Source organism: Petromyzon marinus, chromosome 55 (genome assembly GCF_048934315.1).
Source record: "Petromyzon marinus isolate PM22_M1 ecotype Great Lakes invasive population chromosome 55, UKy_Petmar_22M1.pri1.0, whole genome shotgun sequence".
In the NCBI taxonomy this organism is placed as follows: domain Eukaryota; kingdom Metazoa; phylum Chordata; class Hyperoartia; order Petromyzontiformes; family Petromyzontidae; genus Petromyzon; species Petromyzon marinus.
This window is the reverse complement of record NC_133721.1, coordinates 4,193,196-4,209,954: the sequence shown is the minus strand read 5'-3', so window position 1 is coordinate 4,209,954 and position 16,759 is coordinate 4,193,196. Positions and strand designations below refer to the sequence as shown.

Sequence of the window (16,759 nt, the reverse complement as noted above, 5' to 3'; positions counted from 1 at the left end):
TAAATAATTTGCCAACTGATCATAGCGGTAGAATAAGCTGTGCCACATGTGTGATAACTCACCTCTGGGAGTGGCAACTCAGTTCTACCACTTTGGCTTTAGATTTGTTTTAACATGGACACGACATATAGGGTATCCATGAATTCTTACTCAACAATCCTGTTCTGATAGGAACAAAGCACAGGATTATAACATGTGGCGGTGACATCACAGCGGGCGCTGCACTCACGGCAGAAGGTGTTGTTCCTCCACGTGACGATGACGCCGGCTTGGGCGCACTGGTCGGCGTAGGCCTGCAGGGCCTGGCACAGCGACAGGGGGTTGCCGCCCGTGGCACACAGGTCGAACACGCAGTTGTCGAAGAAGACTTGTGGAGGCAGCACCGCGTGGCACTCTTTGAAAGCTCCTGGTCACATTGATGTCAGGAAAGTTGCGTCGGGTGAATGCAGCTTTGTTATTTTAAACTTTGCAGGCATCTGCATAGCCTCACTTGCATAAGGAGGGATTTGGGCTTCTGTATGGTTCCATTTCCGAATACAGTAGTAATTAAACCATACCAACCTCCCCTTTTGTTAACCTCTAGTTCTTCACAAGTCTAATAATAATTACAAATCAACGAGACTGATTAACATTTCAACACGCGCTGGACACATCTAGCTATCCATACCATCACACTGAACAGTTTACCTTTGATGACAGCTCTTTCAGTCCTAACACTATGATGAAAAAATAAAGGCTTCAACATTTTCAGCAATAATACAGGTGTTCCTACACCAAATGTACACCTATTGCAAGGTATTAAGTCTGCATTAACCATACATGCTTGTGGTCAAACATGCAAACAAAGTGATTGGCCAATTATTGAATGTAGAGTTATCGCTGCCTCTACCTTGCTGGTGTCAAAGGAGATCTGCTTTCTCATGCCATGCATCAAACCTGCTGTACTACCTGTATGGTCGATGATTCACTTAACTATTTTATAAACGAGGCCTTGAAAACAATGGAAAAGAATTGCACTATTTGGAGAGTAATACTGCACGTGTGTGGTTGTAGTAGAGGCAAAGTGGTTTCTGCACTGCACTATGCCCCTCGCTCCCGAGTTCGATTCCCGGCAATGGCAAAACACAGGTGGAGAGTGACATATCAATTGTCTCTGGCCACCCGCTACTCAAACGTTCACCAGTCCACGCTGACCAGCATGGTGAAATACGATTTAAAAAACCATGACTGACATAACGAGGGGAGGCTTTAATTCAGTAGTGAATTAACAAGCAACAGTAGGGTATATCGTCATTATGTTGTGTAATACTGTATAATGTGAATAATGAAAGTGGTTAAACAATAATGTGCATTAAAGTACCCAGATGCTGAGAATTGACATTACCATTGGGATCGGTGATTAAGCCACAGAATCCTTCCTTTTCAAACTCCTCCTGTGTCGCTGGATCACACTCGGGTCTTCCCCCATCGTCATCTTTGCATCTGCCAAAACAAACATCAAGGAATACCGGCATATCACTGTCCTATGAAAAACAATACTTCAATATTAAGTTATGGTACCAGTAATAATAATCTGCTTGTGATAATGATATTTAATAATTTCAAGATTGTTTTTCAAATGAGCGAAAGTGTGCAGATGTCATAGCAGGAACCCCCCGCCCCCCCCCCCCCCCCGCCTGCCACAATTCACAGCCCTTTGGCAATCCACTGTTGGATGAAGGCATCGCCACACCGTATTGGTATGGTAATGGGGGTCGTTTGAGGACCATGCTTCACCACACAAGTCATTGTGGGTTGGTGAAAGGGGACCCAAGACCGGTTTAGACATCAGCTGCGACTGGTGTCAGCCGTGGCCGGGAATCACACTCAGGTCGCTGGGCTCAGTGCATGGGCAAATGATACTTTCCAAACACACACAATAGCTGCTTATGAGTAGAAGTTTGTTTTCTGAATGTAGTGAGAATGCATGATTTTTCAAGGGATTGATGGGTAAAATCCGTTGTAAGGTAAACAGATAATATTAAAATGTTAACTGGAAAATCCCTTGAGATGGAACATCCACTTACAAGAGTTCCCAGGGTATGCTTAATTAACAGACAAAGAGTAAGCTATCACACAAAATCAAGACCAAAAGAACGATTAACAAAGAATTGGGCCCACATGAATACATTACGCTCAGCAAGAGATCAGTGCCAGGGTGACTGCGGGGCTACTCACTCATCCAAGCTGTTCACCGACTGCCAGCTGTTTCCCAGTTCTGCCGAGGAGGCTGCCACTGAGCCGTCTGGTTTCAGATTGTCATCTGAGCCATCGCCATTAAAGTTTCCTGCAAGGTAACAACATGAGAGTAAGTTTCAACTCTGGCTGTGCCTTTCGCTTGTGTGCAAAGGAATCTCAGTGCACGACTAAATTGAGCACTTAAATAAAGGAAGGCTTCAAAATTTTATTAGAAGAAAACGAAATAAATGACAATTCACACTGGGTAAACCACTGCATTTGTTGCAATGGTGACCCAGTGTGAACTGGGTGACCAAACCGTGACTCGAGGTCAGCATTGCAACAAGTGCAGTGTGACGTTTAGTCACAATCGTGCTTCAGAAGTATTTGCAGGCGCCCACTTATATAATATCCACTTGGTCCATGTGCATACAATACAGTGGAACAAAAGCATAATTAAAATGTATTCATGTATATATGTATTTAAAATACCAGTTTTCTTTTGCATATCAGTGGGTTTTCACTGGGTTTTATACATTTTTAATTGGGTCTTTCGGTAAAGCCACGTTGGCCAAACATACTGTAGTAGGTGTTACCCAAAAGATTTCCAAAACCATGAGCAAACACAAGATCCATGTTCGATTCAACACAGTACATAAAATTCGTGATTTGATCCCATCTGTGAGAATGTGATGCCTGACATACAATACCCTGGTGTCTACGAACTAAGCTGCGGCTCCGGCAGTAGTTATATTGGGGAAACTAAGCGACATGTCCTGGACCGTGTTTGTGAACATATGGCAGATCTGAAACATGATAGGACCAATACCTCAGCCGTGGCTGATCATTGTTTCAACGCTGTGGGCACACATGAAATCGATTTTTCCAAGACAAAGTTACTCTGCAAGCCCACTGGCGATCAACAAAGATTCGTTCATGAAGCAATCCAGATATTTCGACACAGACATAATTTCAAGCGAGAAGATGGATACAAACTGAGCAATCATTGGAAGGACGTTATTAACCAGTTTCAGTCATAACTGGCTGTGATGTTTTCATCCTATCTGCCGATGCTAGCAGCTATTTCCGTCTCCTTGAGTTACATACACGCTAAATGTCTCACTAACACAGCCACCGTTGCTCCTTTTCCTCGATGTGGTGTTGTCCCTCGTTTTTGAACGAGCTGGATGCCTCACTAGCACAGCATTTACATTGACATGCTAATCTCTCACAGTACAATGGCCACCTCCACAGCTGCATCGTCGTCGTAGAGGTACATCACCGATCTTACATTGACATGAAAATTACACCTCTAGCCCCACCCACCTACTCTTGGGCTACACCCATCTCAAGCCGGTATAACTTCGTGTTTCAGCAGCTGTCCGATCTTACATTGGCATGCAAATTCCACCTCTAGCCCCGCCCACTTACTCTTGGGCTACACCCATCTCAAGCAGGTATAACTTCGTGCTTCAGAAGCTTACTCGCTGTATTTTCTCCTGCTTCGGCAGCTCTCTCGCTATATTTTTCACCTGATGACGATTGCTTGTGTTGCGATCAAAACGTCGTGATAATTTTATTATTTTTCTATCTACGTGGCTTTACCGAAAGACCCAAATAATATAAATTCCTGCAGTCACAAAAGCTTTAAGTCAAGTTGTATACATTGTTGGTTAATGGGATGTGCTCATACAACCTATCCACAGATATGAACATTATTTAATTTACATGTAATTTACATTCATATTTTGCAAAATACAGCAGATATAATTTGATATGTATTTGCCCATCTCTGCCTACCCCCACATCTATTCCCCAACCGCCGAGTCAAGGGTTGATCATCTATATATACTTTGAATCAGGGGCGGAGCCAGGGGGGGTGACAGGGGTGACATTCTGCGTATAAGTGTATGACACTCGGTCTGGCGGACTCCGTGCAACTGCATTGTCAGAGTGTGTCGCCAACCGATGGCGTCTAGTTCAACAGCCTGACTCTCTAATCATTCTTGAAATTAAAATTTGTTGAATGTTACCCCGGCCTGAAATCCTGGCTCCACCCCTGCTTTGAATCACTAGTGAATCAAAATCTGACTAGCTGGTGATTAGCTATTAATTTTTGTGATTGGCTACCATTTCCTTTGAGAGTGACATTCAAGCCTCCCCTCTACGTCCACAAAAAGTCATGGTTAAGGGGCCATTTTGGTAAGCTTATGACGATGACGTGCAACTGCCTTGTATGTATGTATGTTGAACTTCTTTCGCACTGTACGTAGCCAACCGTGCTAATTGGAGGTGTGGGGGAAGGACATCAAACTAAACACAAAAAGCCATTTTAAAGAAATACGTTTTCAGTTTAGATTTAGAAGTGTATAGCTCCAGTGGCTTCCTAATATCGGAAGAGCGTTCCAGATGGTCGCAGAAGCGCATTTGAAAGTGCGCGATGCAGTGACCATCTTTATTCGATGACTATCCAAAAGTCGCTGTGAGGATGACCGGAGTTCGTGTGATGGTTTTATGTTCCTTGACGAGATCAGCAAGGTAGCCCATTACGTGCCTTCCTGCAGATGCTGGCAGCCCAATACATGCCTTGGTAAATTAACCTTGTTACGTGACTGTTTTCTGTTTTTAAGTGGTTTTTGTCTCCAATTTAAAAGTGTACACACCCCTGTATCATTGCGAGCCTGATTTATTGTCAGGTGAAATAAATGTTAAAATCAGCATTCGTTTAGCCTGTTGTCAGCACTCACCGCAGATGCCGCACAGTATCCCAGCGTACTCGTTCGGCACGACTATCTCCACATGGTGGTTTCCGTCAAACCGAACAACCAGATTGAAATCGGTCTCGAGCACAACGTAGGATCCACTCAGGTACACGTGCACCCCCGATAGCAGCAGCGGAGTGTTCATACGCCGTCCTTCCACCTGTAAAACAACGCAGAGCTCCAGTAGATGGTCCCAGTCGTGCATCTAATACAATCTCACACCTTCTCGTGTACCGTACATGTGCTGCACACAGTGCACACGCCGGTCTAGGCCAAGGGAAACTTGTACCCACTACTCTTGGTCCACCGCTGTAATCCTGCCCCACTTCCCAGGCCAACACACGCTCCATCATTTCCGCTCCAACCCTTGGCTTCATTAAATCGCCGAAACGTTTTGTTTGAGATATAAACAAAATATTTTGGGAAAAAAAACACCTATTGTTAAATTATGAGAATTTCTGTCATAGATTTGAAACACTTGTGTTATTTTCACATGCACATGTTTAACAATTTTAGTGAGCAAAACCTAGAATATATATTACACGTACAACATATATATTTGCTACGATATATCCTAATATTGTAGAGAGTGGTGGAGCGGACGCACTGATTTACACATAACACTATTAATTATAATACACAATTACAAGTATGATGGTTTAAATACAAATAAGATTATCATTGTAAATATAATAACCATCACAGAAAAAATAACCCATTATCAAATGAGACTTGGGGAGAAGTGGGAGGGGTTCACATACTGCGCTATGAATCCAGTGACCTGAGTTTGATTCTCAGGCATGGCTAACAACATCACAGGCACTTTCAGAAAGCTTGCCTCGTTACATGGAACACCCAACCAGACGAACTCAAGAACACCTCGAGTTCAAACACTGCAAGTGAGACCATAGCATTCACTTGATGAACAGTTTGATGAGATGACAATGCGCATTAGAGATAATTTTAGCTTGATTTAGCGATTCTTCATAACATTACATTACATCTGAACCAGCCTGAGCTCCTCTGTCACCCACCTATATTGTCCAGTGTCGTGATTAGTAATCACACAACCCCCACGAATGACACAGGAGGACCGTGTCCAGCAGTGCATTGCCAAATGTCTGTAAATTATAACGATTGTATGTACCAGGTTTCTCCACTAAACTAGGTTTGTCCATTCTTGCCTAAAAACATTTCTCTTTCAGAAAGCATTTCCTATTTTAACTTAACCACTTCTTAATTGTAATTGATGTATTTTATGATATTTTACAATGAGTGTTAAAGATGCTATATGAGCTATAATTATTACTGATGAGAGTTGCCCTCTCAGTGGGCACTCATCAGGTTAGCAAGTTCTGGTATACTGTGCAGCACAATTGGGAGACAAGTTTACCTTCAACAGCCACAAAAAAACACAAAAGTTTACATTTTCTCCTTTAGCTTCTGCCTGAGTGTGGCAACCCATAGACATGACCTTGAAGGTACAGTGTAACGCTCACCAGCACCGTGAAGGTACAGTGTAACGCTCACCAGCACCCGGCGTCCTTTGGCCAAGGTGAACCTGTAGCCGTAGACCTCCACGTGGACCTCCTTGACGTAAGACACGGTCGTGCTGCCGCCTCGGAACTCATTTGTTGTCTCCACGTTGAAGTGGGGCAGGGTGGAGCTCTGGTTGCACGGGACGGCTGCCGTGTAGGTGCACTCGCCCATGAAGTGGTGCGTCGTCTTGTCGAACGTGATGTAGTGAGGGTCTCCAGTGATCACGCAGTCGCCAGGTTCTGGAACAAAAATATGACTTGTAAGATAATATAAACTTGCAGTGGACAGATCATGGGTGATGAAGGTGAGAGGCTAACAACAATGATATGAGGCATGCAGGTGATGTTGCAGAGGTATTTAGGTCGGTAAAAACAAAATTCTGCTAAAGCACAATGGTTTCCAAGTGTAAGTTTTGCCAGTGTGAAGTGAACATCGTACTCGGTGGTGGGACTGTCGGTGGTGGTCTTGGTGCTGTTGTTGTGGAGATAAGAGGAGGAGAAGCGGTTGTTCCTGAAAGAAACAGCAAAAATGTCAAAGAGTTATTCTTCCCCTTATCTTGTTTATTGATACAAATTACATTTTCACCAGGCATTAAAGACAATTAATATGCTTTCCCAAAGATGGTCACTAGGTTTAAAACAAGATGTTCCATTGAATAATGTATTGAATTTAAAGTTTATTTACCATCTGTGTTCATGTAAAATAATTTTAGTTTTTCTGTTGACTGAAGCTGTATTATTTGTTCTTGGGAGCCCTATGGATTGTATGTATTTATATTTTTCCAGGTCTCTCTCCAACACTACACTTACCTCTTACCCGTCTCTCTCTCTCTCTGTGAGACGATCGTCGTCATGGCTTTCCTCATTTGTGAAGCCGCACAGCGACTCACCTCGCGCGTAGCAGTCGAGGATGCCGTCCTCCACGCTGCAGACCTCGTGCTCCTCGCACTCCCAGTCCTCGCAGTGGACGTCTCCCGCACCCAAGCACGTGCAGCGCCTGCTGCAGTTCCCCGACTCAAACCAGCTCTCCCCGAGCTGCCACGCGCAACACAGATACAGCGTCTCTGCACATTGCCCTATTGTGCAAGTGACCTTACATTTGAAAGTGACCTTACATTTTAAAAATGTTAATTTTAAATAAAATTTGTATTGTGTGTGTGTGTGTAAAGTGTTCAACACATGCAGCATTATGGATGTGGCTAGTCTGTGAATATCTGATTTAAATAATGGGTTTACATTTACCTCTAATTGCAGGCTTTGCGCAAGAAAAGAAAAAAATTGAAAAACATATATACAGTGCTTGAACATATATTGCCGGCGACATAAAAGGAATTGTGCATAAGTATTGAAAAAGGGTGTGCTTCACATGTGGCCACGTCATACTGAGTGGTAGTGGCTAGTCGTGATATTGTATCCACGGCTACGGTAGTGTCTGGCCTGTTTGTTATTAGAAAGGTGGGTTTCTCGGAGAGTGAGGACGTCGATGTTATGCATCTTAAACATGTTTGAAAGATACTCGCACTTTGCCCGGGAATGTGCTTGGAGTATGTAACTCACCGGGTGGTACTGGTTATCAAAGTCCAGGCAGCCGCACAGCTCCACGGGGACACACTTGTCCCCAGAGAGGACAAAGCCGTCGTCACAGACACAGCCCTCTGCACATTGCTGGTTGCAGCCACCCGGGAGACTTGCGTTGCTGCAGGTGGCCGGGCACGGTGGGGCACAGCTCTCATAGTGGCTGCCCGGTTCACAAGGGAATGCTGTGGGTTCCACAAACGATGCATTTTTTGAAGTCTTGAATGTTTGTAATTTGCTGTGTTATTCATAGCTGTTTTTGCCATGCAGACAACAACTTAAAGTGCCCAGAATTTATCTAGGTTTTTAGATATTTGAATAAGATTAGTAAGTTTTTAATCTTCAAAGAATGAATCTTACACTGTGCAAACCCCCCAAAAATATTGCAGCAAATGTGGCACATGCTTGTATTATGTGAGAACAATTCACTGGCCATCATTGAGTTTCTCACTTTCACACAAGGAATTGAAATACGTATATGCGTGCACGTGTACACACCCGCGCACACACACAGTGCACATGTTACCAGAATATGGAAGTTAAACGTGCCGCAGGTAGGTCACACACTAATGGAGACTAAAGCACAGACAGCTGGATAGGTGCAAGCACGGTCCGAAGAAAACGGATGTGCACGGTGTCACGTGGCTTCTCCATCTGCCGAACCCCCCTTGATTTTGTCTGAATGAGCTATTTATGTTCTTGTACATTACCCAGTACAGCATCTTCGTGTGCTCAGGTATTTAGATGCTATACAGTGATATTATTATTATTATATGATGAGACATGTTTGTACCTCTGCTCATAACTCAAGAGCCAAAAGTTCAGACAGTGCATAAAAGCACCCGCACTCACGGCAGAAGGTGTTGTTCCTCCACGTGACGATGACCCCAGCTTGGGCGCACTGGTCAGCGTAGGCCTGCAGGGCCTGGCACAGCGAGCCGTGGTCCCCGTCCGTGGCACACAGGTCGAACACGCAGTTGTCGAAGAAGACTTGTGGAGGCAGCACCGCGTGGCACTCTTTGAAAGCTCCTGATGGAAGCGAGAAATACGATGTCAGTGTTAGCAGCATTGGCACATCACTCTTCTTCAACACGACTACAGGATTGCAGTATTTAGGGAAATGGTGATGCAGTGGATTGCATTCGGCACTGAATTCGGTGATCGGAGTTCCTCAGCGTGACAAAAGTCAATGTCAAGTGAAATCTGAATCAGTCATTAAAAAGTCTGGCAGCCAGTTGTAATCTTTTAGCGACCATAGATTATGAACAACATCTTATCATGTCATGTCATCATGTTCAGGAATGTTTAACGTAGCTTAGAAAAGAGTTTAGAAGAAACCTGTGTGCAGAAGAGCTTTGTAGCCTATATTTGTTTTAATGTCACGTTAAAAATGGAACAAAATAATGAATGCGCAGACTATAATAGCTATTACAGTTAAAATTACGATGATACACATACATGGAGTGGAAATGCCATGACTTCAATCTCATCAAGTCGATTGTTAGGTGGAGTTTTCAGAAATCAATCGTGAACGTGCAGTGACAGCTAAACATAACAGACAACAATACCCACCCTCATCGTCAATGATTATTCCACAGAATGAATCTGATTCATACACGTCCTTGTCATTCTCATCACATGGAGGTATTTCCCCGGTACCATCTTGACAACTGTCAACACATGACACGTAGGTTAACATAACTGTTTAAAAGAGAAAACATCAACACAAACATAATAACAGTCATCATCGCCATCACCATCATCATCATGATGATCACTCACTGTAGCCCAAACAGCTGACATGCATATACCCTCAGGAGCACAGCAATCAGATTTAATGTGACTGTGTGGCTCATTTTAACACTCGTTTTATATCTGGAGATCTAATTCATTTTCAATACCAATGCCTTCAACGCGTATTTCACAAAGGCTTCTGGATGATACTGTTGTAATTAGCAGTCACGCATAGAGATAATTGAGAAGAACGGATCCTCACTCATCATCAGAACTGTTGAACACTCTCCAGCTGTTTCCCAGCTCGTTTGATGAGGCCGCTGCTGACCCATCAGGCTTCAGATTGTCATCTGAGCCATCTCCATTAAAGTTCCCTGTAAAACAACATAAAGCATTGCAATATACGATTTTCGATAGACATGGTTTACATGTAAAACTGAAGAAAAAACAACTGACATGCTACTGTAGGACGTGCAAGCACATATTCTCTTTTTTTAAATGAGATTATCGTATTTATAAATGATTGCATATCTGTGGCCTGTTTACAAATGCTAAACTCTCATTAGCTGAGGCATCTGTAACTTTGTCCTTATGAACTCGGATCTTAAATGATATTCAAATGGGGCCAAAAGAGATTCAAACTATCTTCAAGCCTGCATATTCTGTCAACTACAATCACGTTGAGATGTTTTTCATTCTACAAGTGTCTAGTCAGCTGCTTATTGTGTCACTTCTCTCAGGAAATCAACTCACCACACATGCCACACAGTTCTCCTGCGTATTCTTCGGGCACGACTATCTCCACATGGTGGTTCCCATCAAACCGAACAACCAGATTGAAATCGGTCTCGAGCACGATTGCATTTTAGTTGGAATGTATGGCTGATAATGCTCTATGGTTGACAATGAATCCTGCTGTGTTTGGCAATTAATAAGTGCAAAATGGACAGGTAGCTGACATTTTTTCTCTTATGGAATTGCTCCCCACAACAGAAATACATTTTTCCAACTCGACATCAGTGCTTTTATGCTACCACTGCAGTCACGTTGCTCTCTCTCAGTCACCATATGTGGTTTCCTCACTTGGCTAACTCTTCATCTGTGCTGCGAACAGCTGCCTCTCCAGGCTGTTATGTTGTCCTTGCTCAGCTGCGCTGTCGACATACATGCATTCGTCCATTTGCCTGGCTTAAAAAAGGCCCTGTTCATACTCTCCTTACTGTAACTCCCGTGTCAACAACAATTACATTGACATTTTTTGTATTCTACATTGTCCAGTCAGCTGCTTATTGTGTTATTCTCCCAGGAGATCAACTCACCGCAGATGCCGCACAGTTGCCCCGCGTATTCTCCAGGCACGACTATCTCCACATGGTGGTTCCCATCAAACCGAACAACCAGATTGAAATCGGTCTCGAGCACAACGTAGGATCCACTCATTTGGATGTACACCCCTGACATGAAGACCGGAGGAGTCACACGCAGCCCATCCACCTGTAAACAAAACACAGCATTTTATGTAGAATCATCATGGTAGGATCAGTAATGCATGGTAGATTATAGTACAGAAAGGATTGTTTTTATTCATTATGTAAATTTCCTCCACTATTCTTTGTAAACATCGACATTCTTCCACCAAAGATTCATAGAATAAACATGGCTTGAATGTTCACATATATTTGGTCATTCTTTATGAAGTCAATTCCTAAGTCCCAGATAAGGAAGCCTCTTATAAGCATCAGGCAACACCGTGGATATTGTTAAATTCAAAGTAAATGTTTTGAAAATAGAAGGCTCTCTAGGACAATGCAATGAAGCAATCATCAGGAACATTATAGTTATTGAGAGAGCAGTGTGTGAGAGTGTTGTGCTTTGTGGCGATGGTTCCTGAATGGCACGCACCGGCTCTGTGCAAATAACAATTAAAGGATGACGTGAAACCCTCACCAGCACCCGGCGTCCTTTGGCCAAGGTGAACCTGTGGCCGTAGACCTCCACGTGGACCTCCTTGACGTAAGACACGGCCGTGCTGCCGTCCCGGAACTCATTTGTTGTCTCCACGTTGAAGTGGGGCAGCAGGGTGGAGCTCTGGTTGCACGGGGTGGCTACCGTGTAGGTGCACTCGCCCATGAAGTGGTGCGTCGTCTTGTCGAACGTGGTGTAGTGAGGGTCTCCAGAGATCACGCAGTCACCAGGTTCTGAAAATAGAGGAGCTATGTAATAATGTGTTGTGATGACTTATGCTGCTCTATCAGATCATTTTGTTTGATATAAATGAAGAGCCCAATGCAGCAGTATCTTTTGAAACAAAAACGTAAACAATGCATTCAACAAGCAAGGTTTGTCAGTGTAGGGTGATTGTAGGAGAATGTCTTTAGTGAATATTTTACTCAGTGGCGGGGCTGTTGGTGGTTTTGAAGTTGTTGTTGAGACCAGAGGAGGAGCGGTAGTTGTTGTTTCTTCAAGAAAAATCAAAGGACAAAATGTTACCTTTCCTGTTATCTGTCAACCACAGCAAATTACATTTCTACGAGTCATTCAAAGCATTAGCTATTTATTCCCAGATTAACACTTGGTTTAAAACAAGACGATCCATTCAATATTGTATTGAATTCAAAGTTTATTTACTGTGTCCATTTAAAATATTTGTAGTTTTTCGGTTGAATGAGGCTGTATAATTAGTTCTTGGAGCCCTATAGATTGTATTGATTTCTATTTTTCCAGGTATTCCATCAAACACCACACTTCCCTCGAACCTGGCTGTATAAACATCTCTGTCTCTCTCTCGCCCTGTGAGAGGATCGTCATGGCTTTCCTCATTTGTGACGCCACGCAGCAACTCACCTCGTGCGTAGCAGTCGAGGATGCCGTCCTCCACGCTGCAGACCTCATGCTCCTCGCACTCCCAGTCCTCGCAGTGGACGTCTCCCACACCCAAGCACGTGCAGCGCCTGCTGCAGTTCCCCGACTCAAACCAACTCTCCCCGAGCTGCCACGCGCAACACAGATGATAAAAAATATATATATTGTTTAACTGGCCTTCCCCCATACTCTGACAATATCACTCAGGCATACATGCCTATTTGCTTACTTAATCCTTAAAGTATCATTTCGAGGAATACAGAGTATTCAAAGCTTGTGATATCATGGATGAGAGGAATTGCTGCCTCTTTTACATTCGATACTGAGAAAATATTACATATGGGAGAAAGAGTGAACAAATGTCCAGTGCGTGAGCAACATTATCCATTGCCCATCAATGAGTGAGTAATATTTATATTGATAATGCTGAATTCATCTTACACGTGACCGCGTAGGTGTCCTACTGTGAGAATCAAGGACTCTGGGCTAAAGGTAAGTCTGGCTCATGGATCACATAAACAGAGAACTCAAAATATAATTAACTTACATTGATCCAAATTTAATGACCAATACAGAAATTGTTGACTAGCAGGATGGATTATATGTAAATCTGCATATCAGAGACAGAAACTCTGTTAACATTATGCCTACAGTTTACTATATGGTATTCATTATATAGTGTAGTGTATACGCAGTTACTTTATATTCTTGGTTCTTTCGGTAAAGTCACGTAGAAGGGAAACAATAAAATAATAAATATATAAATAAAATTCCCACGACGTTTCGACTGCAACACAAGCAATCATTTATTATATTGATGTAGTTTATATTTAGTTCTTTCACATCGGTTTATTGTATGATAGTTGGGTAGTTGCAATTATTTAGCGTCAATATACTAAATGCCTCTGTTGATATGTAAACTCTGACTTTAACATAGCTACTTCCTTGACCAGTTACATGCTAATCCCTCAACACTAACATCATGCTAATCTCCCAGTTACGTGCTAATTTCTGACTTTAACATCCTGCTAATCTATCACATTAACACAGCTACTTCAATGCTAAATTCTTCTGTTGATATTTAAACTCCTTTGTCAAGGCACTCTGCTCCTCCCACCCAGCTTAAAATCCGCTGCCAAGCTTAGCAGTGTTCATTGGAGCGCTGTCTTTCCGACAGTTCTGTTTCTTCACCTGAGGAAGGCTACTTGTGTTGTGGCCGAAACGTGAGAATGTTATTTTTATTATTTTATTATTTCCCTTCTACGTGGCTTTACCGAAAGAACCAAGAAGATGAATCCCTGCTGTCACGAAAGCTTTAAATCGAAAATTATGCCTACAGTGAGGGAAAAAAGTATTTGATCCCCTGCTGATTTTGTACGTTTGCCCACTGACAAAGAAATGATCAGTCTATAATGTTAATGGTAGGTTTATTTGAACAGTGAGAGAATAACAACAACAAAATCCAGAAAAACGCATGTCAAAAATGGTATAAATTAATTTGCATTTTAATGAGGGAAATAAGTATTTGACCCCCTCTCAATCAGAAAGATTTCTGGCTCCCAGGTGTATTTTATACAGGTAACGAGCTGAGATTAGGAGCACACTCTTAAAGGGAGTGCTCCTAATCTCAGCTTGTTACCTGTTTAAAAGACACCTGTTCACAGAAGCAATCAATCAATCAATCAGATTCCAAACTCTCCACCATGGTCAAGACCAAAGAGCTCTCCAAGGATGTCAGGGACAAGATTGTAAACCTACACAAGGCTGGAATGGGCTACAAGACCATTGCCAAGCAGCTTGGTGAGAAGGTGACAACAGTTGGTGCGATTATTCGCAAATGGAAGAAACACAAAAGAACTGTTAATCCCCCTCGGCCTGGGGCTCCATGCAAGATCTCACCTCGTGGAGTTGCAATGATCATGAGAACGGTGAGGAATCAGCCCAGAACTACATGGGAGGATCTTATCAATGATCTCAAGGCAGCTGGGACCATAGTCTCCAAGAAAACAATTGGTAACACACTACACCATGAAGGACTGAAATCCTGCAGCACCCGCAAGGTCCCCCTGCTCAAGAAAGCACATATACACGCCCGTTTGAAGTTTGCCAATGCACATCTGAATGAGGACAACTGGGTGAAAGTGTTGTGGTCAGATGAGACCAAAATGGAGCTCTTTGGAGGAATGCTGCCTATGACCCCAAGAACACCATCCCCACCGTCCAACATGGAGGTGGAAACATTATGCTTTGGGGGTGTTTTTCTGGTAAGGGGACAGGACAACTTCACCGCATTAAAGGGACGATGGACGGGGCCATGTACCGTCAAATCTTGGGTGAGAACCTCCTTCCCTCAGCCAGGGCATTGAAAATGGGTCGTGGATGGGTATTCCAGCATGACAATGACCCAAAACACACGGCCAAGGCAACAAAGGAGTGGCTAAAGAAGAAGCACATTAAGGTCCTGGAGTGGCCTAGCCAGTTTCCAGACCTTAATCCCATAGAAAATCTGTGGAGGGAGCTGAAGGTTCGAGTTGCCAAATGTCAGCCTCGAAACCTTAATGACTTGGAGAAGATCTGCAAAAATGAGTGGGACAAAATCCCTCCTGAGATGTGTGCAAACCTGGTGGCCAACTACAAGAAACGTCTGACCTCTGTGATTGCCAACAAGGGTTTTGCCACCAAGTACTAAGTCATGTTTTGCAGAGGGGTCAAATATTTATTTCCCTCATTAAAATGCAAATCAATTTGTAACATTTTTGACATGCGTTTTTCTGGATTTTGTTGTTGTTATTCTGTCTCTCAATATTAAAATAAACCTACCATTAAAATTATAGACTGATCATTTCTTTGTCAGTGGGCAAACGTACAAAATCAGCAGGGGATCAAATACTTTTTCCCTCACTGTAAGTACAAACTTAAGCTTGCATTTTTGCGTCAAATATATACCAATAAGTGTGGATAAGCAGGCTGAGAATCACATTGAGAAAAAGGAGAACACGTGGATCAGTGAGCTCGTTTTGCAGTGCCAGACGACTGCCGCTTCATCAGCAGCATGGAAGGAGGGCCCTGCCACCACTGCCTATTCGTCAGGGTAGCGATCGTTCACAGTGTGCGACATCATCGCAAACCATATCCCCAGAAAAAATATACAGAACTGCAATTAATACTGACTTTTAAGAAAAGTAAGTGGACTTGGGCAGGTTACATCGCTGGAATGAAATGATAATCAATGGATGAGACTGACGGAATGGAAACCAACAGTATCACCGCTGCGGAGATAGAGTGATAACATTAGATGATGCTGGAACAAGATTGACTTTGCAAGTTGAATTGTTTAAAAAGCGTATTGTCTTATTAAAGCCACTCAACTTAATCAATACATATAAACACAACTTCTTTCTGAAACACGAGACATCAATGTATTCTACTGCACACAACTCAATTTCATCAAAACCATGAGACAGGACATTGTAACCAATTACATGCATTGCTTGGTCATGCAAAATCAATTAACTGACCGGATGGTACTGGTCGTCAAAGTCCAGGCAGCCGCACAGCTCCACGGGGACACACTTGTCCCCAGATAGAACGAAGCCGTCGTCGCAGACACAGCCCTCTGCACATTGCTGGTTGCAGCCACCCGGGAGACTTGCGTTGCTGCAAGTGGCCGGGCACGGTGGGGCACAGCTCTCATAGTGGCTGCCCGGTTCACACGGGAATGCTGTGGGTGTCACAAACGATGCATTTTTTGAAGTCTTGAATGTTTGTAATTTGCTGTGTTATTTATTTGTCATGCAGACAACAGCTTAAAATGCCCAGAATTTATCTCGGTTTTTAGATATTTTAATAAGATTAGTAAGTTTTTAATCTTCAAAGAATGAATCTTACGCTGTGCAAAACCCCCCAAAAAATTGCAGCAAATGTGGCACATGCTTGTATTATGTGAGAACAATTAACTAGCCATCATTGAGTTTCTCACTTTCACAGAAGGAATTTAAATACTTTTAGATTTGAAGCTTTCATGACTGCAAGGACTCATACTCTTTGGTTTTTTCGGTAAAGTCACGTAGG

At 43.0% G+C, this 16,759-nt stretch overlaps 1 protein-coding gene across 2 annotated transcripts in view; it reads right to left on the bottom strand.

The window, feature by feature from the left end:
- Nucleotides 1-16,538, bottom strand: part of LOC116954617 (zonadhesin-like) — a 48,569-nt gene extending 32,031 nt beyond the window's left edge. The window contains exons 1-16 of one of the 2 annotated variants that reach the window (XM_076052244.1): nucleotides 16,207-16,538; nucleotides 12,671-12,815; nucleotides 12,217-12,285; nucleotides 11,774-12,024; nucleotides 11,146-11,320; nucleotides 10,089-10,200; nucleotides 9,665-9,762; nucleotides 8,945-9,121; nucleotides 8,075-8,277; nucleotides 7,408-7,552; nucleotides 6,957-7,028; nucleotides 6,510-6,757; nucleotides 4,965-5,139; nucleotides 2,218-2,326; nucleotides 1,385-1,482; nucleotides 230-406 (exon numbers count right to left, since the gene is read on the bottom strand). In XM_076052244.1, coding sequence (XP_075908359.1) covers nucleotides 230-406; nucleotides 1,385-1,482; nucleotides 2,218-2,326; nucleotides 4,965-5,139; nucleotides 6,510-6,757; nucleotides 6,957-7,028; nucleotides 7,408-7,552; nucleotides 8,075-8,277; nucleotides 8,945-9,121; nucleotides 9,665-9,762; nucleotides 10,089-10,200; nucleotides 11,146-11,320; nucleotides 11,774-11,956 — 1,972 coding nt within the window. In that variant the 5' untranslated portion in view covers nucleotides 11,957-12,024; nucleotides 12,217-12,285; nucleotides 12,671-12,815; nucleotides 16,207-16,538. The other variant, XM_032975275.2, reaches the window with a different exon arrangement.
- Between the last annotated feature and the right edge of the window lie 221 nt (nucleotides 16,539-16,759).